The sequence below is a fragment of the Oncorhynchus gorbuscha genome, linkage group LG01, assembly GCF_021184085.1.
Source record: "Oncorhynchus gorbuscha isolate QuinsamMale2020 ecotype Even-year linkage group LG01, OgorEven_v1.0, whole genome shotgun sequence".
NCBI classification, from domain to species: Eukaryota; Metazoa; Chordata; class Actinopteri; order Salmoniformes; family Salmonidae; genus Oncorhynchus; species Oncorhynchus gorbuscha.
In genome coordinates this window covers 113985762-114009175 of record NC_060173.1, presented here as the reverse complement: position 1 = coordinate 114009175, position 23414 = coordinate 113985762, and the positions used below count along the sequence as shown (strand labels likewise).

The window sequence follows — 23414 nt, the reverse complement described above, 5'->3', positions numbered from 1 at the left end:
TATCCTCCGCTAGGGGCTAACGTGGTGGAGTTATCCTCCGCTAGGGGCTAACGTGGTGGAGTTATATCCTCCGCTAGGGGCTAACGTGGTGGAGGGGCTAACGTGGTGGAGTTATATCCTCCGCTATGGGCTAAACGTGGTGGAGTTATATCCACCGCTAGGGGCTAATGTGGTGGAGTTATATCCTCCGCTAGGGGCTGACGTGGTGGAGTTATATCCACCGCTAGGGGCTAATGTGGTGGAGTTATATCCTCCGCTAGGGGCTAATGTGGTGGAGTTATATCCTCCGCTAGGGGCTAACGTGGTGGAGTTATATCCTCCGCTAGGGGCTAAACGTGGTGGAGTTATATCCACCGCTAGGGGCTAATGTGGTGGAGTTATATCCTCCGCTAGGGGCTGACGTGGTGGAGTTATATCCACCGCTAGGGGCTAATGTGGTGGAGTTATATCCACCGCTAGAGGCTAACGTGGTGGAGTTATATCCACCGCTAGGGGCTAACGTGGTGGAGTTATATCCACCGCTAGGCGCTAACGTGGTGGAGTTATATCCACCGCTAGGGGCTAACGTGGCTGCCGCGGAGGAGTTATATCCACCGTTAGGGGCTAACGTGGTGGAGTTATATCCACCGCTAGGGGCTAACGTGGCTGCCGCGGTGGAGTAATATCCACCGCTAGGGGCTAACGTGGCTGCCGCGGAGGAGTTATATCCACCGCCAGGGGCTAACGTGGCTGCCGCGGAGGAGTTATATCCACCGCCAGGGGCTAACGTGGCTGCCGCGGTGGAGTTATATCCACCGCCAGGGGCTAACGTGGTGGAATTATATCCACCGCCAGGGGCTAACGTGGCTGCCAAGGTGGAGTTATATCCACCACTAGGGGCTAACGTGGCTGCCGCGGTGGAATTAGGTGACATCGTTATGTATTTTGTTTGTAATGAGTGGTCTTGATGATGCCTTCTCTACTCTTCTGCAGTCCCTCCGGAAGGCGCTAAGGATCATGGGAGCTCCTAACCTCCTGGCCGACAACATGGAGTATGGTCTGAGTTACAGTGTGGTGTCCTACCTCAAGAAGCTCAGCCAGCAGGTAGTGTGTCTGTGCGTCTCTGTCCCGTCTGTCCGTCCGTGTGTGTGTGTTGGTGAGTGCGAACTGTCTGGGTTTCCATTCACTCTTCCTTCCATAACCATCCATGCATCTTCTCCCCAGACCAAGATAGAGTACGAGCGACTGATAGCATCTGTAGCTAAGAAGGTGGTGGCGGAGGGTGGCATCAAGGTGCGTGACCGCGGTGGGGACATCTCTCTGGCCCAGCGCAGAGACTTCACTCAGCTTCTGGCCAGCATCACGGGAGAGACGGCCGCCCTGCCCCTGGAGCTGAACTCTAAAGAGTTCTCTGGCTTTCAGCTGGCTCCTCTCAACAAGGTCAGCAGCACCGAACGGCCCTGAACTGTGATGCTTGACGATGAAGACTTCATGTTATCTCTAGAGATGCTCACGTAGAGATACTGTGTAGATCAGCCATGATTCTCCGTATGGTATAAAGTATACATTTCTATAACATATTTGTACGTGTGTAATTATGTTCCGCTGGACACCGGTAGCACGGTAGTACGACAGCACCAAATCGTTATGATACCAACATTTTAGAAAACGGTAGTACCGTTTCATATGATACTCCCCCCCCTGACTTACTGTAGTACCGTTTCATGTGATACTCCCCCCTGACTTACTGTAGTACCGTTTCTCATGATACCCCCCTGACTTACTGTAGTACCGTTTCACATGATACCACCCCCTGACTTACTGTAGTACCGTTTCACATGATACTACCCCCTGACTTCACATCATACTCCCCCATCGTGTTGCTTTTCTGATCTACTGTGACAATACTAGCTCTTCCTCGCTGTTCCCTGTGTAGAGTCTGAAACCTCAGGGTTTCCGGAACGCCTACGACATTCCCAGAATGCACCTCCTGGATCAGCTGAGCCGCATGAGGAGGAACCTGCTCAGCACCACCTGTCTGCTCCGAGGACAGGACACAGGTGTGTGTGTGTCTCTCTCTGTGTGTGTGTGTCTCTCTCTGTGTGTGTGTGTCTCTCTCTGTGTGTGTGTGTGTCTCTCTGTGTGTGTGTGTCTCTCTCTGTGTGTGTGTCTCTGTGTGTGTGTGTGTGTGTGTGTGTGTGTGTGTGTGTGTGTGTGTGTGTGTGTGTGTGTGTGTGTGTGTGTGTGTGTGTGTGTGTGTGTGTGTGTGTCTGTGTGTGTGTGTGTGTGTGTGTGTGTGTGTGTGTGTGTGTGTGTGTGTGTCTGTGTGTGTGTGTGTCTCTGTGTGTGTGTGTGTGTGTCTCTGTGTGTGTGTGTGTGTGTCTCTCTGTGTGTGTGTGTGTCTCTCTGTGTGTGTGTGTGTCTCTCTGTGTGTGTGTGTGTCTCTCTGTGTGTGTGTGTGTCTCTCTGTGTGTGTGTGTGTCTCTCTGTGTGTGTGTGTGTGTGTGTCTCTCTGTGTGTGTGTGTGTCTCTCTGTGTGTGTGTGTGTGTGTCTCTCTGTGTGTGTGTGTGTGTGTCTCTCTGTGTGTGTGTGTGTGTCTCTCTGTGTGTGTGTGTGTGTCTCTCTGTGTGTGTGTGTCTCTCTGTGTGTGTGTGTGTGTGTCTCTGTGTGTGTGTGTGTGTGTCTCTCTGTGTGTGTGTGTGTGTGTGTGTGTGTGTGTGTGTGTGTGTGTGTGTGTGTGTGTGTGTCTCTCTGTGTGTGTGTGTGTGTGTGTCTCTCTGTGTGTGTGTGTGTGTGTCTCTCTGTGTGTGTGTGTGTCTCTCTCTCTGTGTGTGTGTGTGTGTGTCTCTCTCTCTCTGTGTGTGTGTCTCTCTCTCTGTGTGTGTGTCTCTCTCTCTGTGTGTGTGTCTCTCTCTCTCTCTGTGTGTGTGTGTCTCTCTCTGTGTGTGTGTCTGTCTCTCTCTGTGTGTGTCTCTCTCTCTCTGTGTGTGTGTGTGTCTCTCTCTGTGTTTTTATTTTTATTTCACCTTTATTTAACCAGGTAGGCTAGTTGAGAACAACTTCTCATTTGCAACTGCGACTTGGCCAAGATAAAGCATTGCAGTGTGAACAGACAACACAGAGTTACACATGGAATAAACAATTAACAAGTCAATAACACAGTAGAAAAAAATGGGCAGTCTATATACAATGTGTGCAAAAGGCATGAGGAGGTAGGCGAATAATACAATATTGCAGATTAACACTGGAGTGATAAATGATCAGATGGTCATGTACAGGTAGAGATATTGGTGTGCAAAAGAGCAGAAAAATAAATAAAAACAGTATAAAAACAGTATGGGAATGAGGTAGGTGAAAATGGGTGGGCTATTTTCCTATAGACTATGTACAGCTGCAGCGATCGGTTAGCTGCTCGGATAGCAGATGTTTAAAGTTGGTGAGGGAGATAAAAGTCTCCAACTTCAGAGATTTTTGCAATTCGTTCCAGTCACAGGCAGCAGAGTACTGGAACGAAAGGCGGCCAAATGATGTGTTGGCTTTAGGGATGATCAGTGAGATACACCTGCTGGAGCGCGTGCTACGGATGGGTGTTGCCATCGTGACCAGTGAACTGAGATAAGGCGGAGCTTTACCTAGCATGGACTTGTAGATGACCTGGAGCCAGTGGGTCTGGCGACGAATATGTAGTGAGGGCCAGCCGACTAGAGCATACAAGTCGCATTGGTGGGTGGTATAAGGTGCTTTAGTGACAAAACGGATGGCACTGTGATAGACTGCATCCAGTTTGCTGAGTAGAGTGTTGGAAGCCATTTTGTAGATGACATCGCCGAAGTCGAGGATCGGTAGGATAGTCAGTTTTACTAGGGTAAGCTTGGCAGCGTGAGTGAAGGAGGCTTTGTTGCGGAATAGAAAGCCGACTCTTGATTTGATTTTCGATTGGAGATGTTTGATGTGGGTCTGGAAGGAGAGTTTGCAGTCTAGCCAGACACCTAGGTACTTATAGATGTCCACATATTCAAGGTCGGAACCATCCAGGGTGGTGATGCTAGTCGGGCATGCGGGTGCAGGCAGCGATCGGTTGAAAAGCATGCATTTGGTTTTACCCTGTTTAAGAGCAGTTGGAGGTGTGGAAGGAGTGCTGTATGGCATTGTGTGTGTGTGTTTGGAGGTTAGATATCACAGTGTCCAATGTGTGGGTGTGAAAGTATATAGAATGGTGTCGTCTGTGTGTGAGGTGGATGTGTGTCTGTGTGGTGTCTCTCTCTGTGTGTGTCAAGTGCTCATCATGTGTGTATACACAGAGAAAAGTGTCTGTGTGTGTGTGTGTCCTCTCTGTGTGTGTCCCTGTGGCACCCCCATAGAGACTGTGTGTGTGTGTGTCTGTGTGTGTGTGTGTGTGTGTGTGTGTGTGTGTGTGTGTGTCTGTGTGTGTGTGTGTGTGTGTGTGTGTGTGTGTGTGTGTGTGTGTGTGTGTGTGTGTGTGTGTGTGTGTGTGTGTGTGTGTGTGTGTGTGTGTGTGTGTGTGTGTCTCTGTGTCTCTGTGTCTCTGTGTCTCTGTGTCTCTGTGTCTCTCTGTCTCTCTGTGTCTCTCTCTGTGTCTCTCTGTGTCTGTGTGTGTGTCTCTCTGTGTCTCTCTCTGTGTGTGTCTCTCTCTCTGTGTCTCTGTCTCTGTGTCTCTCTCTGTGTGTCTCTGTGTGTGTGTGTGTGTGTGTGTCTCTGTCTCTGTGTCTCTCTCTGTGTGTGTCTCTCTGTGTGTGTGTGTGTGTGTCTCTGTGTGTGTGTGTGTGTGTGTGTCTCTGTGTGTGTGTGTCTCTGTGTGTGTGTCTCTGTGTGTGTGTCTCTCTGTGTGTGTGTGTCTCTGTGTGTGTGTCTCTCTGTGTGTGTGTCTCTCTGTGTGTGTGTCTCTCTGTGTGTGTGTCTCTCTCTGTGTGTGTGTCTCTCTGTGTGTGTCTCTCTGTGTGTGTGTGTGTGTCTCTCTGTGTGTGTCTCTCTGTGTGTGTGTGTGTGTCTCTCTCTCTGTGTGTGTGTGTGTGTGTGTCTCTCTCTCTCTGTGTCTCTCTCTGTGTGTGTGTCTCTCTGTGTGTGTCTCTCTCTCTGTCTCTCTGTCTCTCTGTCTGTCTCTCTCTGTGTGTGTCTCTCTCTGTCTCTCTCTCTGTCTCTCTCTCTGTCTCTCTCTCTGTCTCTCTCTGTCTCTCTCTCTGTCTCTCTCTCTCTCTGTCTCTCTCTGTGTGTGTCTCTCTCTCTCTGTGTGTGTGTGTGTGTGTGTGTGTCTCTCTCTGTGTGTGTGTGTGTGTGTGTGATTCAGTTCCAGAATTAACTGTAATTCCCGTTTAATTATTCTCGCTACCAGTTTTGTTAAGGACGAGGCGAAGACTGAACTTTGAGCCCAAGTCTTCCTGTGTCCTCTTGTCTCTCCAGACCAGCTGCACAGTGTGCCCATCGCCCAGATGGGGAACTACCAGGACTTCCTCAAAGCCCTTCCCCAACCCCTCAGAGACGCAGACCCTGAGCAGCCCAAACGCCTGCACACCTTCGGAAATCCTTTCAAACTGGACAAGAAGGTAGGACTATGGCTGTCTCCGGAAATCAGCTGGTCAAAACCTCACACTACCATTCCCTTCCGCTTAGGAGTATCTGAAATCAGCTGGTCAAAACCTCTCTCTACAATTCCCTTCCACTTAGGAGTATCTGAAATCAGCTGGTCAAAACCTCTCTCTACCATTCCCTTCCACTTAGGAGTATCTGAAATCAGCTGGTCAAAACCTCACAAACTCTTATTTGTTTTTTTGAAAACATCTCTAATTGATTGCTATTATGAGTCAAACACATTTTTCTGGACAAATGTCAGTTGTTTGCCTTTGTGACGGATGTGAAACGGCTAGCTTAGTTAGCGGTGGTGTGCGCTAAATAGCGTTTCAATCGGTGACGTCACTTGCTCTGAGACCTTGAACTAGTTGTTCCCCTTGCTCTGCAAGAGCCGCGGCTTTTGTGGAGCAATGGTTAACGATGCTTCGTGGGTGACTGTTGTTGATGTGTGCAGAGGGTCCCTGGTTCGAGCCCGGGTACGGGCGAGGGGACGGTTTAAAGTTATACTGTTACACTTTAACAATTATAACAGTGATGTTGTAATAGTACGTTTTTGTTTATCCTGTATTTTCTGTTGCTGTTTCTCTAGGGGATGATGATTGACGAGGCCGATGAGTTTGTGACGGGTCCCCAGAACAAGGGCAAGCGTCCGGGGAGTGACTCCAACATGCACGGGGTCGGGGGTGGGGGTCCCAAGAGACGACGGTGCATGTCCCCTCTACTGCGCCCCGGCAGAGCCTATTCGCCCCCCGTCAGCCCTGCAGCCAGCCCCTTCAGACCCCCCCTCGCCGGTGAGACACTCACTCACACAAGCTCTGCGCCATTGTTGCCAGTGCACCTGTGTGTTAAAACACAAATATTTGAAGTGCGGAGTCTGTAAAAGGAAGTGACAGTATTTTAGTTCCGTACATGTTAGTTCTGAACGACTGTCCCTGAACCCCTCTCCCTCCCTCTCACAGAGTGCGACCAGAGTGAGTCAGACTCGGAGGCTGTGTTTGGAAACCTCTACAACCCTGAGACGTATGAGACCGGGACAACGGTCCAACCAGAAGAGATCCTCTCTGGACCCCTTCTAGACGGCCCCGACACAGGGAACCGCATGGAGGCTGACGGGGACACTGAGGAGGAGAACGGGCTTCCCAGGGAGGTGGAGCTCTCAGAGGGCAGTGAGGATGCAGGAGAGACTGGGGGTGTGGTGGAGGAGCAGTGCCCGGCCCGGTACCCCTCCCCCGCGGAACTGAAGAAGGTGATGAACAGCGAGAGTCTGGAGGTCAACACCGAACTACGAGCCCTCATCACCAAGGAGATACGGAAACCCGGGAGACGTACGTAACCAGGGGCCGCCACGCCCACACTCTGCCACGGCAACCAGAGAAAGTTGCCTCACTTTTCCCCAACGACTTAATTTAGATGTAATTGTTATTTTATGGTCAAGCTGTTGGTCCAGATGTTTCCAAAGACTGGCTGTGTAATCTGGGGCCTGTATGTCTGGACAAGCACATCTGATTCAATTTGTCAACTAATCATCAAGCCCTCAATGAGCTGAATGAGGTGTTTGTTCAGTTCTACAACGAAACATGTTGAGGGGACTGGAGGACCAGGGTTGGTGAGGTGACTGGAGGACCAGGGTTGGTGAGGGGACTGGAGGACCAGGGTTGGTGAGGGGACTGGAGGACCAGGGTTGGTGAGGGAACTGGAGGACCAGGGTTGGTGAGGGAACTGGAGGACCAGGGTTGGTGAGGGAACTGGAGGACCAGGGTTGGTGAGGGAACTGGAGGACCAGGGTTGGTGAGGGAACTGGAGGACCAGGGTTGGTGAGGGAACTGGAGGACCAGGGTTGGTGAGGGAACTGGAGGACCAGGGTTGGTGAGGGAACTGGAGGACCAGGGTTGGTGAGGGGACTGGAGGACCAGGGTTGGTGAGGGGACTGGAGGACCAGGGTTGGTGAGGGGACTGGAGGACCAGGGTTGGTGAGGGGACTGGAGGACCAGGGTTGGTGAGGGGACTGGAGGACCAGGGTTGGTGAGGGGACTGGAGGACCAGGGTTGGTGAGGGGACTGGAGGACCAGGGTTGGTGAGGGGACTGGAGGACCAGGGTTGGTGAGGGGACTGGAGGACCAGGGTTGGTGAGGGGACTGGAGGACCAGGGTTGGTGAGGGGACTGGAGGACCAGGGTTGGTGAGGGGACTGGAGGACCAGGGTTGGTGAGGGGACTGGAGGACCAGGGTTGGTGAGGGGACTGGAGGACCAGGGTTGGTGAGGGGACTGGAGGACCAGGGTTGGTGAGGGGACTGGAGGACCAGGGTTGGTGAGGGGACTGGAGGACCAGGGTTGGTGAGGGGACTGGAGGACCAGGGTTGGTGAGGGGACTGGAGGACCAGGGTTGGTGAGGGGACTGGAGGACCAGGGTTGGTGAGGGGACTGGAGGACCAGGGTTGGTGAGGGGACTGGAGGACCAGGGTTGGTGAGGGGACTGGAGGACCAGGGTTGGTGAGGGAACTGGAGGACCAGGGTTGGTGAGGGAACTGGAGGACCAGGGTTGGTGAGGGAACTGGAGGACCAGGGTTGGTTTGGGAACTGGAGGACCAGGGTTGGTTTGGGAACTGGAGGACCAGGGTTGGTGAGGGGACTGGAGGACCAGGGTTGGTGAGGGGACTGGAGGACCAGGGTTGGTGAGGGAACTGGAGGACCAGGGTTGGTGAGGGAACTGGAGGACCAGGGTTGGTGAGGGAACTGGAGGACCAGGGTTGGTGAGGGGACTGGAGGACCAGGGTTGGAAAACACTGGTCTTGAGGGCTGTGTGATAGTCATTAATCTGTGGCCTGTATGTCTGTAGACTGGCTGTGTGTCACTTCACTGACTCCGTGTCCAATCATAACCCCTTAGACCTTGTCTCATAGCCTACAGTAGATGTCTGGTCTGAAATCCCTGAATGGAAAGTTCTCTAGTTTCATCAGCAGCTCTCACTGTGCTTGACTCTTCCCTTCTCTCTCTCTCTCTCTCTCTCTCTCTTTTTATTGTTTTTATAGACTATGAAAAAATCTTCTACTTCCTGAAGCAGATCCAAGGAAGCTTTGACACACGGTTGATATTTCTCCAGAACATTATAAAAGAAGCTGCAAGGTGAGGAACACAAGCTTCTCAACAGACCTGAGTCAAACTAGAACATGATCAGCAACTCTTTATATTCCTGTTTGTATCCTGTTAGTGTCTACGGTGGGGCTGGTCTACTAAACTATATGGAATTGTTTTTTAGAAGGTCCTACCAATGATCATTTAGCTATTTGATTTTGACATTTTTAAGACCCCTTGAAGTATCAGTATATATACTGCTCAAAAAAATAAAGGGAACACTTAAACAACACAATGTAACTCCAAGTCAAGTCACACTTATGTGAAATCAAACTGTCCACTTAGGAAGCAACACTGATTGACAATACATTTAACATGCTGTTGTGCAAATGGAATAGACAACAGGTGGAAATTATAGGCAATTAGCAAGACACCCCCAATAAAGGAGTGGTTCTGCAGGTGCTGACCACAGACCACTTCTCAGTTCCTATGCTTCCTGGCTGATGTTTTGGTCACTTTTGAATGCTGGCGGTGCTTTCACTCTAGTGGTAGCATGAGACGGAGTCTACAACCCACATAAGTGGCTCAGGTAGTGCAGCTCATCCAGGATGGCACATCAATGCGAGCTGTGGCAAGAAGGTTTGCTGTGTCTGTCAGCGTAGTGTCCAGAGCATGGAGGCGCTACCAGGAGACAGGCCAGTACATCAGGAGATGTGGAGGAGGGGTTGATAAATTTGATTTCCATTGATCATTTTTGTGTGATTTTGTTGTCAGCACATTCAACTATGTAGAGAAAAAAGTATTTAATAAGAATATTTCATTCATTCAGATCTAGGATGTGTTATTTTAGTGTTCCCTTTATTTTTTTGAGCAGTGTGTACATATATATATAAAGCCCAAACATATTTTTAAAATACTTTTTTGATTATATATAGTATTTGAAAAATGCTTTTTATAAAAAAAAATATAACAAGTAGTTAAAAAATCATTTTTGGCCTTACTGCTATTAGCCAATAGAAACACATTGAATAACAGATAGTCCTTACTGCTATTAGCCCATAGAAACACATTGAATAACAGATAGTCCTTACTGCTATTAGCCCATAGAAACACATTGAATAACAGATAGTCCTTACTACTATTAGCCAATAGAAACACATTGAATAACAGATAGTCCTTACTGCTATTAGCCAATAGAAACACATTGAATAACAGATAGTCCTTACTGATCTATTAGTTATTTTAGAAACACATTGAATAACAGATAGTCCTTACTACTATTAGCCAATAGAAACACATTGAATAACAGATAGTCCTTACTGCTATTAGCCAATAGAAACACATTGAATAACAGATAGTCCTTACTACTATTAGCCCATAGAAACACATTGAATAACAGATAGTCCTTACTACTATTAGCCCATAGAACCACATTGAATAACAGATAGTCCTTACTACTATTAGCCCATAGAAACACATTGAATAACAGATAGTCCTTACTGCTATTAGCCAATAGAAACACATTGAATAACAGATAGTCCTTACTACTATTAGCCCATAGAAACACATTGAATAGCAGATAGTCCTTACTACTATTAGCCCATAGAAACACATTGAATAACAGATAGTCCTTACTACTATTAGCCCATAGAAACACATTGAATAACAGATAGTCCTTACTACTATTAGCCCATAGAAACACATTGAATAACAGATAGTCCTTACTACTATTAGCCCATAGAAACACATTGAATAACAGATAGTCCTTACTGCTATTAGCCCATAGAAACACATTGAATAACAGATAGTCCTTACTACTATTAGCCAATAGAAACACATTGAATAACAGATAGTCCTTACTACTATTAGCCCATAGAAACACATTGAATAACAGATAGTCCTTACTACTATTAGCCAATAGAAACACATTGAATAACAGATAGTCCTTACTACTATTAGCCAATAGAAACACATTGAATAACAGATAGTCCTTACTACTATTAGCCAATAGAAACACATTGAATAACAGATAGTCCTTACTACTATTAGCCAATAGAAACACATTGAATAACAGATAGTCCTTACTACTATTAGCCCATAGAAACACATTGAATAACAGATAGTCCTTACTGCTATTAGCCAATAGAAACACATTGAATAACAGATAGTCCTTACTACTATTAGCCAATAGAAACACATTGAATAACAGATAGTCCTTACTACTATTAGCCCATAGAAACACATTGAATAACAGATAGTCCTTACTACTATTAGCCAATAGAAACACATTGAATAACAGATAGTCCTTACTACTATTAGCCAATAGAAACACATTGAATAACAGATAGTCCTTACTACTATTAGCCAATAGAAACACATTGAATAACAGATAGTCCTTACTACTATTAGCCAATAGAAACACATTGAATAACAGATAGTCCTTACTGCTATTAGCCAATAGAAACACATTGAATAACAGATAGTCCTTACTGCTATTAGCCCATAGAAACACATTGAATAACAGATAGTCCTTACTACTATTAGCCCATAGAAACACATTGAATAACAGATAGTCCTTACTACTATTAGCCCATAGAAACACATTGAATAACAGAGTCCTTACTACTATTAGCCCATAGAAACACATTGAATAAGAGATTCACTGCATGGAACAACAGCCCCTGAACAATCTAAAGGAAGTTTGTTCTGAAGGCTCTGTCCTGTATCTGAGAGATCCATAAGAAAGATCAGGAATGATGTTCAACTAGACTCTCCGTCCTGTATATCTGTCTTCTATTTCTCTACCAGCGACCATGTTCTATTATGTTCTACTTCTCTACCAGCGACCATGTTCTATTCTGTTCTATTTCTATACCAGCGACCATGTTCTATTTCTCTACCAGCGACCATGTTCTATTTCTCTACCAGCGACCATGTTCTATTTCTCTACCAGCGACCATGTTCTATTCTGTTCTATTTCTCTACCAGCGACCATGTTCTATTCTGTTCTATTTCTCTACCAGCGACCATGTTCTATTCTGTTCTATTTCTCTACCAGCGACCATGTTCTATTCTGTTCTACTTCTCTACCGGGGACCATGTTCTATTCTGTTCTACTTCTATACCAGCGACCATGTTCTATTCTGTTCTACTTCTCTACCAGCGACCATGTTCTATTCTGTTCTACTTCTATACCAGCGACCATGTTCTATTCTGTTCTTCTTCTATACCAGCGACCATGTTCTATTCTGTTCTACTTCTATACCAGCGACCATGTTCTATTCTGTTCTACTTCTCTACCAGCGACCATGTTCTATTCTGTTCTATTTCTATACCAGCGACCATGTTCTATTCTGTTCTATTTCTATACCAGCGACCATGTTCTATTCTGTTCTATTTCTATACCAGCGACCATGTTCTATTCTGTTCTACTTCTCTACCAGCGACCATGTTCTATTCTGTTCTATTTCTATACCGGGGACCATGTTCTATTTTACCGTGTTCTGTTCTGTGTCAGTGACCTTGTTCTGTTTTACCGTGTTCTGTATCAGTGACAATGTTCTATTCTCTTCTATTCAGGTTCAAGAAGCGGGTGCTGATAGAACAGCTGGAGAACTTTCTAGAAGAGATCCATAACAGAGCCAACAATATGAACCACCTGGACGGGTTCTAATGGACAACTCTTCACTCCCCGGACCCTCAGACCTGACCCCTCCTCCCCACCCTCAGCCCTCAACCTGCAGCCCTTACCCAGGCTGAAATACTCCTATAGAAAAGGGGCATATACAGTGTATGAACTAACCCAAGCAATGAAATGAGTGCTGTTGGCCTGTCTGTCTCTGTCCGTGTATACTGTGTGACGCGTGTCTCATCAGTGATGGTATGGGGAACTGATATTGCTAAGGGAGGGGGTTAAATTCGATTGTAAAAAGTTTCCAACAACCTCAGGGCCAAAAGAGGAACACTGATGTTTTAGGTTTCAAATGAATCTTTAGGTGGCTTCATGTTTTTTATTTTATTTCATTTTCTCTTTCTAGTCATCTCCCTCCCTCTCTCTCTCTCTCTAGTCATCTACCTCTCTCTCTCTAGTCATCTACCTCTCTCTCTCTAGTCATCTCCTCTCTCTCTCTCTCTAGTCATCTCCCCCTCTCTCTCTCTCTAGTCATCTACCTCTCTCTCTCTAGTCATCTCCCTCTCTCTCTCTCTAGTCATCTCCCTCTCTCTCTCTCTAGTCATCTCCCTCTCTCTCTCTCTAGTCATCTCCCTCTCTCTCTCTCTAGTCATCTCCCCCTCTCTCTCTAGTCATCTCCCCATCTCTCTCTCTCTAGTCATCTCCCTCTCTCTCTCTCTAGTCATCTCCTCTCTCTCTCTCTAGTCATCTCTCTCTCTAGTCATCTCCCTCTCTCTCTCTCTAGTCATCTCCCCTCTCTCTCTCTAGTCATCTCCCTCTCTCTCTCTCTAGTCATCTCCCTCTCTCTCTCTCTAGTCATCTCCCTCTCTCTCTCTAGTCATCTCCTCTCTCTCTCTCTAGTCATCTCCTCTCTCTCTCTCTAGTCATCTCTAGTCCTCTCTCTCTCTAGTCATCTCCTCTCTCTCTCTCTAGTCATCTCCCTCTCTCTCTCTCTAGTCATCTCCCTCTCTCTCTCTCTAGTCATCTCCCTCTCTCTCTCTCTAGTCATCTCCCTCTCTCTCTCTCTAGTCATCTCTCTCTCTAGTCTCTCTCTCTCTCTCTAGTCATCTCCCTCCTCTCTCTCTCTCTAGTCATCTCCTCTCTCTCTCTCTCTAGTCATCTCCCTCTCTCTCTCTCTCTAGTCATCTCCCTCTCTCTCTCTCTCTAGTCATCTCCCTCTCTCTCTCTCTCTAGTCATCTCCCTCTCTCTCTCTCTAGTCATCTCCCTCTCTCTCTTCTAGTCATCTCCCTCTCTCTCTCTCTAGTCATCTCCCTCTCTCTCTCTCTAGTCATCTCCTCTCTCTCTCTCTAGTCATCTCCCTCTCTCTCTCTAGTCATCTCCCTCTCTCTCTCTAGTCATCTCCCTCTCTCTCTCTAGTCATCTCCCTCTCTCTCTCTCTAGTCATCTCCTCTCTCTCTCTCTAGTCATCTCCCTCTCTCTCTCTCTAGTCATCTCCCTCTCTCTCTCTAGTCATCTCTCTCTCTCTCTAGTCATCTCCCTCTCTCTCTCTCTAGTCATCTCCCTCTCTCTCTCTAGTCATCTCCCTCTCTCTCTCTAGTCATCTCCCTCTCTCTCTCTCTAGTCATCTCCCTCTCTCTCTCTAGTCATCTCTAGTCATCTCTCTCTCTCTCTAGTCATCTCCCTCTCTCTCTCTCTAGTCATCTCCCTCTCTCTCTCTCTAGTCATCTCCCTCTCTCTCTCTCTAGTCATCTCCCTCTCTCTCTCTCTAGTCATCTCCCTCTCTCTCTTTCTAGTCATCTCCCTCTCTCTCTCTCTAGTCATCTCCCTCTCTCTCTCTCTCTAGTCATCTCCCTCTCTCTCTTTCTAGTCATCTCCCTCTCTCTCTCTCTAGTCATCTCTCTCTCTCTAGTCATCTCCCTCTCTCTCTCTAGTCATCTCCCCTCTCTCTCTCTCTCTAGTCATCTCCCTCTCTCTCTCTCTAGTCATCTCCCTCTCTCTCTCTCTAGTCATCTCTCTCTCTCTAGTCATCTCTCTCTCTCTCTAGTCATCTCCCCTCTCTCTCTCTAGTCATCTCCCTCTCTCTCTCTCTAGTCATCTCCCTCTCTCTCTCTCTAGTCATCTCCTCTCTCTCTCTAGTCATCTCTCTCTCTCTCTCTAGTCATCTCCCTCTCTCTCTCTAGTCATCTCCCTCTCTCTCTCTAGTCATCTCCCTCTCTCTCTCTAGTCATCTCCTCTCTCTCTCTCTAGTCATCTCCCTCTCTCTCTCTCTAGTCATCTCCCTCTCTCTCTCTCTAGTCATCTCCCTCTCTCTCTCTCTAGTCATCTCCCTCTCTCTCTCTCTAGTCATCTCCTCTCTCTCTCTCTAGTCATCTCCCTCTCTCTCTCTCTAGTCATCTCCCTCTCTCTCTCTCTAGTCATCTCCTCTCTCTCTCTAGTCATCTCCCTCTCTCTCTCTCTAGTCATCTCTCTCTAGTCATCTCTCTCTCTCTCTCTAGTCATCTCCCTCTCTCTCTCTCTAGTCATCTCTCTCTCTAGTCATCTCTCTCTCTCTAGTCATCTAGTCATCTCTCCTCTCTCTCTCTAGTCATCTCCCTCTCTCTCTCTCTAGTCATCTCCCTCTCTCTCTCTCTAGTCATCTCCCTCTCTCTCTCTAGTCATCTCCCTCTCTCTAGTCATCTCTCTCTCTCTCTAGTCATCTCCTCTCTCTCTCTCTAGTCATCTCCCTCTCTCTCTCTAGTCATCTCCCTCTCTCTCTCTCTAGTCATCTCCCTCTCTCTCTCTCTAGTCATCTCCCTCTCTCTCTCTAGTCATCTCCCTCTCTCTAGTCTAGTCATCCTCTCTCTCTCTCTAGTCATCTCCTCTCTCTCTCTAGTCATCTCCCTCTCTCTCTCTAGTCATCTCCCTCTCTCTCTCTCTAGTCATCTCCCTCTCTCTCTCTCTAGTCATCTCCTCTCTCTCTCTCTAGTCATCTCCCTCTCTCTCTCTCTAGTCATCTCCCTCTCTCTCTCTCTAGTCATCTCCCTCTCTCTCTCTCTAGTCATCTCCCTCTCTCTCTCTAGTCATCTCCCTCTCTCTCTCTAGTCATCTCCCCCTCTCTCTCTCTAGTCATCTCCCTCTCTCTCTCTCTAGTCATCTCCCCTCTCTCTCTCTCTAGTCATCTCCTCTCTCTCTAGTCTCTAGTCATCTCCCTCTCTCTCTCTAGTCATCTCCCTCTCTCTCTCTAGTCATCTCTCTCTCTCTCTCTAGTCATCTCTCTCTCTCTAGTCATCTCCCCTCTCTCTCTCTAGTCATCTCCCTCTCTCTCTCTAGTCATCTCCCTCTCTCTCTCTAGTCATCTCCCTCTCTCTCTCTAGTCATCTCCCTCTCTCTTTCTAGTCATCTCCCTCTCTCTTCTAGTCATCTCTCTCTCTCTAGTCATCTCCCTCTCTCTCTCTAGTCATCTCCCTCTCTCTCTCTAGTCATCTCCTCTCTCTCTCTAGTCATCTCCCTCTCTCTCTCTAGTCATCTCCCCTCTCTCTCTAGTCATCTCCCTCTCTCTCTAGTCATCTCCTCTCTCTCTCTAGTCATCTCCCTCTCTCTTTCTAGTCATCTCCCTCTCTCTCTCTAGTCATCTCCTAGTCTCTCTCTCTAGTCATCTCCCTCTCTCTCTAGTCATCTCCCTCTCTCTTTCTAGTCATCTCCCTCTCTCTTCTAGTCATCTCCTCTCTTTCTAGTCATCTCCCTCTCTCTCTAGTCATCTCCTCTCTCTCTTTCTAGTCATCTCCCCTCTCTTTCTAGTCATCTCCCTCTCTCCTAGTCATCTCCCTCTCTCTTTCTAGTCATCTCCTCTCTTTCTAGTCATCTCTCTCTCTCTCTTTCTAGTCATCTCCCTCTCTCTCTCTAGTCATCTAGTCATCTCTCTCTCTAGTCTCTCTCTAGTCATCTCCCTCTCTCTCTCTAGTCATCTCATCTCTCTCTCTCTCTAGTCATCTCCCTCTCTCTCTCTAGTCATCTCCCTCTCTCTCTCTCTAGTCATCTCCCTCTCTCTCTCTAGTCATCTCCCTCTCTCTCTCTAGTCATCTCCCTCTCTCTCTCTCTAGTCATCTCCCTCTCTCTCTCTAGTCATCTCCCTCTCTCTCTCTAGTCATCTCCCTCCTCTAGTCATCTCCCTCTCTCTCTCTAGTCATCTCTCTCTCTAGTCATCTCTCTAGTCATCTCCCTCTCTCTCTCTAGTCATCTCCCCTCTCTCTCTCTAGTCATCTCTCTCTCTCTCTAGTCATCTCCCTCTCTCTCTCTCTAGTCATCTCTCCTCTAGTCATCTCTCTCTCTAGTCATCTCCCTCTCTCTCTCTAGTCATCTCTCTCTCTAGTCATCTCCCTCTCTCTCTCTAGTCATCTCCCTCTCTCTCTCTAGTCATCTCCCTCTCTCTCTCTAGTCATCTCCCTCTCTCTCTAGTCATCTCCCTCTCTCTCTCTAGTCATCTCCTCTCTAGTCATCTCTCTCTCTCTAGTCATCTCTCTCTAGTCATCTCCCTCTCTCTCTCTAGTCATCTCCCTCTCTCTCTAGTCATCTCCTCTCTCTCTAGTCATCTCCCTCTCTTTCTAGTCATCTCTCCTCTCTCTAGTCATCTCCTCTCTCTTTCTAGTCATCTCCCTCTCTCTTTCTAGTCATCTCCCTCTCTCTTTCTAGTCATCTCCCTCTCTCTTTCTAGTCATCTCCCTCTCTCTCTAGTCATCTCCTCTCTCTCTCTAGTCATCTCCCTCTCTCTCTAGTCATCTCCCTCTCTCTCTCTAGTCATCTCCCTCTCTCTAGTCATCTCCCTCTCTCTTTCTAGTCATCTCCCTCTCTCTTTCTAGTCATCTCCCCTCTCTCTCTAGTCATCTCCCTCTCTCTCTAGTCATCTCCCTCTCTCTCTCTAGTCATCTCCTCTCTCTCTCTAGTCATCTCCCCCTCTCTCTCTAGTCATCTCCCTCTCTCTCTCTAGTCATCTCCCTCTCTCTCTAGTCATCTCCCTCTCTCACTCTAGTCATCTCCCTCTCTCACTCTAGTCATCTCACTCTAGTCATCTCCCTCTCTCACTCTAGTCATCTCCCTCTCTCACTCTAGTCATCTCCCTCTCTCTCTAGTCATCTCCCTCTCTCTCTCTAGTCATCTCCCTCTCTCTTTCTAGTCATCTCCCTCTCTCTTTCTAGTCATCTCCCTCTCTCTCTAGTCATCTCCCTCTCTCTCTCTAGTCATCTCCCTCTCTCTCTCTAGTCATCTCCTCTCTCTTTCTAGTCATCTCTCACTCTAGTCATCTCTCACTCTAGTCATCTCCCTCTCTCTCTAGTCATCTCCCTCTCTCTCTAGTCATCTCCCTCTCTCACTCTAGTCATCTCCCTCTCTCTTTCTAGTCATCTCCCTCTCTCTCTCTAGTCATCTCCCTCTCTCTCTAGTCATCTCCCTCTCTCTCTAGTCATCTCCCTCTCTCTCTCTAGTCATCTCCCTCTCTCTCTCTAGTCATCTCCCTCTCTCTCTAGTCATCTCCCTCTCTCTTTCTAGTCATCTCCCTCTCTCTTTCTAGTCATCTCCCTCTCTCTTTCTAGTCATCTCCCTCTCTCTCTAGTCATCTCCCTCTCTCTCTCTAGTCATCTCCTCTCTTTCTAGTCATCTCCCTCTAGTCTCTCTTTCTAGTCATCTCCCTCTCTCTCTAGTCATCTCTCTCTCTAGTCATCTCCCTCTCTCTCTAGTCATCTCCCTCTCTCTCTCTAGTCATCTCCCTCTCTCTCTCTAGTCATCTCCCTCTCTCTCTCTCTAGTCTCTCTCTCTCTAGTCATCTCTCTCTCTCTCTAGTCATCTCCTCTCTCTCTCTAGTCATCTCCTCTCTCTCTAGTCATCTCCTCTCTCTCTCTAGTCATCTCCTCTCTCTCTCTAGTCATCTCCTCTCTCTCTCTCTAGTCATCTCTCTCTCTCTAGTCATCTCTCCTCTAGTCATCTCTCTCTCTAGTCATCTCCCTCTCTCTCTCTAGTCATCTCCCTCTCTCTCTAGTCATCTCCTCTCTCTCTCTCTAGTCATCTCCCCTCTAGTCATCTCCCTCTCTCTCTAGTCATCTCCCTCTCTCTCTCTAGTCATCTCCCTCTCTCTCTAGTCATCTCCCTCTCTCTCTCTAGTCATCTCCCTCTCTCTCTAGTCATCTCCTCTAGTCATCTCTCTAGTCATCTCCTCTCTCTCTCTAGTCATCTCCATCTCTCTCTCTCTAGTCATCTCCCTCTCTCTCTCTAGTCATCTCCCTCTCTCTCTCTAGTCATCTCCCTCTCTCTCTCTAGTCATCTCCCTCTCTCTCTAGTCATCTCCCTCTCTCTCTAGTCATCTCCCTCTCTCTCTCTAGTCATCTCCCTCTCTCTCTCTAGTCATCTCCTCTCTCTCTCTAGTCATCTCCCTCTCTCTCTCTAGTCATCTCTCTCTCTCTCTCTAGTCATCTCCCTCTCACTCTAGTCATCTCCTCTCTCTCTCTAGTCATCTCCCTCTCTCTCTAGTCATCTCCCTCTCTCTCTCTAGTCATCTCCTCTCTCTCTCTAGTCATCTCCCTCTCTCTCTAGTCATCTCCCTCTCTCTCTAGTCATCTCCCCTCTCTCTCTAGTCATCTCCTCTCTCACTCTAGTCATCTCCCTCTCTCTCTCTAGTCATCTCCCTCTCTCTCTCTAGTCATCTCCCTCTCTCTAGTCATCTCTCACTCTAGTCATCTCCCTCTCTCTCTAGTCATCTCCCTCTCTCTCTAGTCATCTCCCTCTCTCTCTCTAGTCATCTCCCTCTCTCACTCTAGTCATCTCCCCTCTCTCTCTAGTCATCTCCCTCTCTCTCTAGTCATCTCTCTCTCTCTCTAGTCATCTCCCTCTCTCTCTCTAGTCATCTCCCTCTCTCTCTCTAGTCATCTCCCTCTCTCTCTCTAGTCATCTCCCTCTCTCTCTAGTCATCTCCCTCTCTCTCTCTAGTCATCTCCCTCTCTCACTCTAGTCATCGCCCTCTCTCTTTCTGTGGTATTTTTGTTGTGGGTTTGTCCCCGTTTGGTTATTCACTTAATCCTGATAGACACTCCACTCCACCAATAGAAACACTCCTTTTACTCTATTCACCAACAGAAAGGGTTGGCCACTCCCCCTCCCTCATGACTTCCTAATCTTGCCATGAAAAGGTTAATCTAAAATCGGCTGCACCTACACAACCTACACCGAAGCCCACATATCACTCTCATGGAACTCCATATTTATAGGCAAGAGGAACGTCACGAGTCAGTCATCTTAGCAGTTCTGGATTATAGCTAGAAGGATAAACCAAACTCCCAACAACAATAATAATAATGATAGCGTACCATCTGAATGCTGTTATCAAAGTGCCACAGACAAGAACCCTCTGTGATGGGTAGTAGACGAGCCTCAGGAAATAGACAATAATTGAATGGTTAGCAATAGCATCCGTGCCACTAGCAATTACCCCGTACAACCACTTAGTTACCCTTTACTGCAATCCTAAACTAAATCTCTTTGTAGTGTACCAGTTAAGTGTCGTTGGACATTCAATTGTGTAGAATTGAGGCCCTAGATGTCTGGCTGGCAGTTTACACCACAACATTTGCAATCCTCCCTGCCCCTATTCCCCTTTATCTCCCATCTCCTTTCCAATCCCTCCCCCTACCCTCCTATACAGGGACCAAATAGTTGCCAAACTTGTCTTTGTTTATAAAGAGGACGCTACCAAAAGAGAGTATTTTGAATACGCTGTATAGATGTAAATACCTTTAGAGAATTATTTAAAGAGAATGTTCAGAGGACGGCCTTTTTTTTTTTTTTTTTTTTTTTGTATTTCCATGAATAAAGTTTCTATTTTAACCTGTGACTTGGCCATGTAAATAAAGTCAAAACACACAATCAGCATAATTGTTTTATGTCACTGTACTTTCAAGAAAAGTTTGAGACTTTTGATGTTAGTGTCATGATTCATTGGCTTTAGAAGCTTCTGATAGGCTAATTGACATCACTTGAGTCAATTGGAGGTGCACCTGTGGATGTATTTCAAGGCCGACCTTCAAACTCAGTGCCCCTTTGCTTGACATCATGGGAAAATCAAAAGAAATCAGCCAAGACCTCATGAAAAAGATTTGTCTGGTTCATCCTTGGGAGCAATTTCCAAACACCCGAAGGTACCACGTTCATCTGTACAAACAATAGCACGCAAGTATAAACACCATGGGACCACGCAGCCGTCATACCGCTCAGGAGACGCGTTCTGTCTCCTAGAGATGAACGTACTTTGGTGCGAAAAGTGCAAATCAATCCCGGAACAACAGCAAAGGACCTTGTGAAGATGCTGGAGGAAACAGGTACAAAAGTATCTATATCCACAGTATAATGAGTCCTATATCGACACAACCGCTCAGCAAGGAAGAAGCCACTGCCCCAAAACCACCGTAAAAAAGCCAGACTACGATTCACAACTGCACATGAGGACAGGTCCTGGACTTTCTGACGGGCCGTCCCCAGGTGGTGAGGATAGGAAACATCTCCACCCCGCTGATCCTCAACACTGGGGATGCGTTCTGAGCCCTCTCCTGTACTCCCTGTTCACCCATGACTGCGTGGCCATGCACACCTCCAACTCAATCAAGTTTGCAGACGACACTACAGTTTTAGGCTTGATTACCAACAACAATGAGACGTCCTACAGGGAGGAGGTGAGGGCCCTCGGAGTGTGGTGTCAGGAAAATAACCTCGCACTCAACGTCAACAAAACAAAGGAGACGATCGTGGACTTCAGGAAACAGAGTGAGTACCCCCCTATCCACATCGACGGGACAGTAGTGGAGAGGGTAGTAAGTTAAGTTCCTCGGCGTACACATCACAGACAAACTGAATTGGTCCACCCACACAGACAGCATCGCGAAGAAGGCGCAACAGCGCCTCTTCAACCTCAGAAGGCTGAAGAAATTAGGCTAGTCACCAAAAATAAAATATTTTACTGATGCACAATCGAGAGCATCCTATGCCTATCCTTGCCTATGCCATTTAGCCATCAGTCACTCATATCTATGTACATATTCTTTATCCCCTTACACTTGTGTCTGTCTATAAGGTAGTAGTTTTGTTTGCTAGATTACATATATATATGACTCTCTAGTCATATAGACTAGAGAGAGAGAGGGAGATGACTAGAGAGAGAGAGGGAGATGACTAGAGAGAGAGAGGGAGATGACTAGAGAGAGAGAGGGAGATGACTAGAGAGAGAGAGGGAGATGACTAGAGAGAGAGAGAGGAGATGACTAGAGAGAGAGAGGGAGATGACTAGAGAGAGAGAGAGGGAGATGACTAGAGAGAGAGAGGGAGATGACTAGAGAGAGAGAGGGAGATGACTAGAGAGAGAGAGAGGGAGATGACTAGAGAGAGAGAGAGAGAGGAGATGACTAGAGAGAGATGAGAGGAGATGACTAGAGAGAGAGAGGGAGATGACTAGAGAGAGAGAGGGAGATGACTAGGAGATGAGGGAGATGACTAGAGAGAGAGGGAGATGACTAGAGAGAGAGAGGGAGATGACTAGAGAGAGAGAGATGACTAGAGAGAGAGGGAGATGACTAGAGAGAGAGAGAGGGAGATGACTAGAGAGAGAGAGAGGGAGATGACTAGAGAGAGAGAGGGAGATGACTAGAGAGAGAGAGAGGGAGATGACTAGAGAGAGAGAGAGGGAGATGACTAGAGAGAGGGAGAGGGAGATTACATATATATATTTCTTGTACATATTCTTATTCGTTCCTTTACACTTGTGTGTATTAGTTTTTTATTATTATTGTTGTGAAATTGTTAGATTACTTGTTAGATGTTATATATATTATTACTGCACGGTCGTAACTAGAATCATTTCGCTACACTCGCATTAACGTCTGCTAACCATGTATATGTGACCAATTTGATTCGATTTGAAGATCGTTCTGTTTTGGAGAAATGTCCTCTGGTCTGAGGAAACAAAAATAGAACTGTATGACCATCGTTATGTTTGGAGGATAAAAAGGGGGAGGCTTGCAAGCCGAAGAACACCATCCCATCGGTGAAGCACGGGGGTGGCAGCATCATGTTGTGGGTGTGCGTTGCTGCAGGAGGGACTGGTGCACTTCAAAATATATGGCATCATGAGGATGGAAAATTACGTGGATAAATTGAAGCAACATCTCAAGACATCAGTCAGGAAGTTAAAGCTTGGTCGCAAATGGGTCTTCCAAATGGACAATGACCCCATGCATGCGTCCAACGTTGTGGCCAAATTGCTTAAGGATAACAAAGTTAAGGTATTGGAGTGGCCATCACAAAGCCCTGACATCAATCCTATCGAACATTTGTGGGCAGAACTGAAAAAGCGTATATAAGCAAGGAGGCCTACAAACCTGACTCAGTTACACCAGCTCTGTCTGGAGGAATGGGACAAAATTCACCCAACTTATTATGGGAAGCTTGTGGAAGGCTACCCGAGACATTTAACCCAAGTTAAACAATTTAAAGGCAACGCTACCAGATACTAATTGAGTGATTGTAAACTTCTGACCCACTGGGAATGTGATGAAAGAAATAAAAGCTTAAATAAATCATTCTCTCTACTATTATTCTGACATTTCACATTCTTAAGATAAAGTGGTGATCCTAACAGACCTAAGACAGGGAATTTTTTACAAGGATTAAACTGTGTCAGGAATTGTGAAAACTGAGTTTAAATGTTTTTGACTAAGGTGTATGTAAAACTTCCGACTTCAACTGCATGACGATCAACTGTATTAACATAAATATTTTTCCACAAGTCAACTATGAGGAAAAAAAAGTGTTGACATGAGTTTTATTAATTTGGTGGATGTGAGAGTTTCTGAATCCTCTCCGTGACCATGGAGCAGGAAATAGCCAGTAGTCCTACAGAAGTAAATGACCAAGACACTTTGGGTACAAAACCACAGATTTATTTACATTTTATTTACAGATATGTACAACAAATATTGTCCCTCTTCCGGATGTCTGGAAACCTCTGGTCCCCAATAAATATGGGTAGTGTGTTGGGGTTGAATATGAGCGGGGGTAGGGTATGTTGGTGGGGGTCCTAGGTTGGAGGTAAGAGGGTCCTAGGGTAGAGGTAAGGGGGTCCTTGGGTAGAGGTAAGG

The 23414-nt window shown here is 46.9% G+C and overlaps 1 protein-coding gene across 1 annotated transcript in view; it reads left to right on the top strand.

Annotated features, from left to right (window-relative positions):
• ints6 (integrator complex subunit 6) overlaps positions 1–12774 on the top strand; it is a 51978-nt gene extending 39204 nt beyond the window's left edge. The window contains exons 11-18 of the mRNA XM_046343031.1: positions 973–1083; positions 1204–1419; positions 1916–2039; positions 5399–5541; positions 6156–6357; positions 6526–6891; positions 8596–8689; positions 12218–12774. Coding sequence (XP_046198987.1) covers positions 973–1083; positions 1204–1419; positions 1916–2039; positions 5399–5541; positions 6156–6357; positions 6526–6891; positions 8596–8689; positions 12218–12311 — 1350 coding nt within the window. The 3' untranslated portion in view covers positions 12312–12774. The remainder of the gene's footprint in view (positions 1–972; positions 1084–1203; positions 1420–1915; positions 2040–5398; positions 5542–6155; positions 6358–6525; positions 6892–8595; positions 8690–12217) is intronic.
• The last annotated feature ends 10640 nt before the right edge of the window (positions 12775–23414 follow it).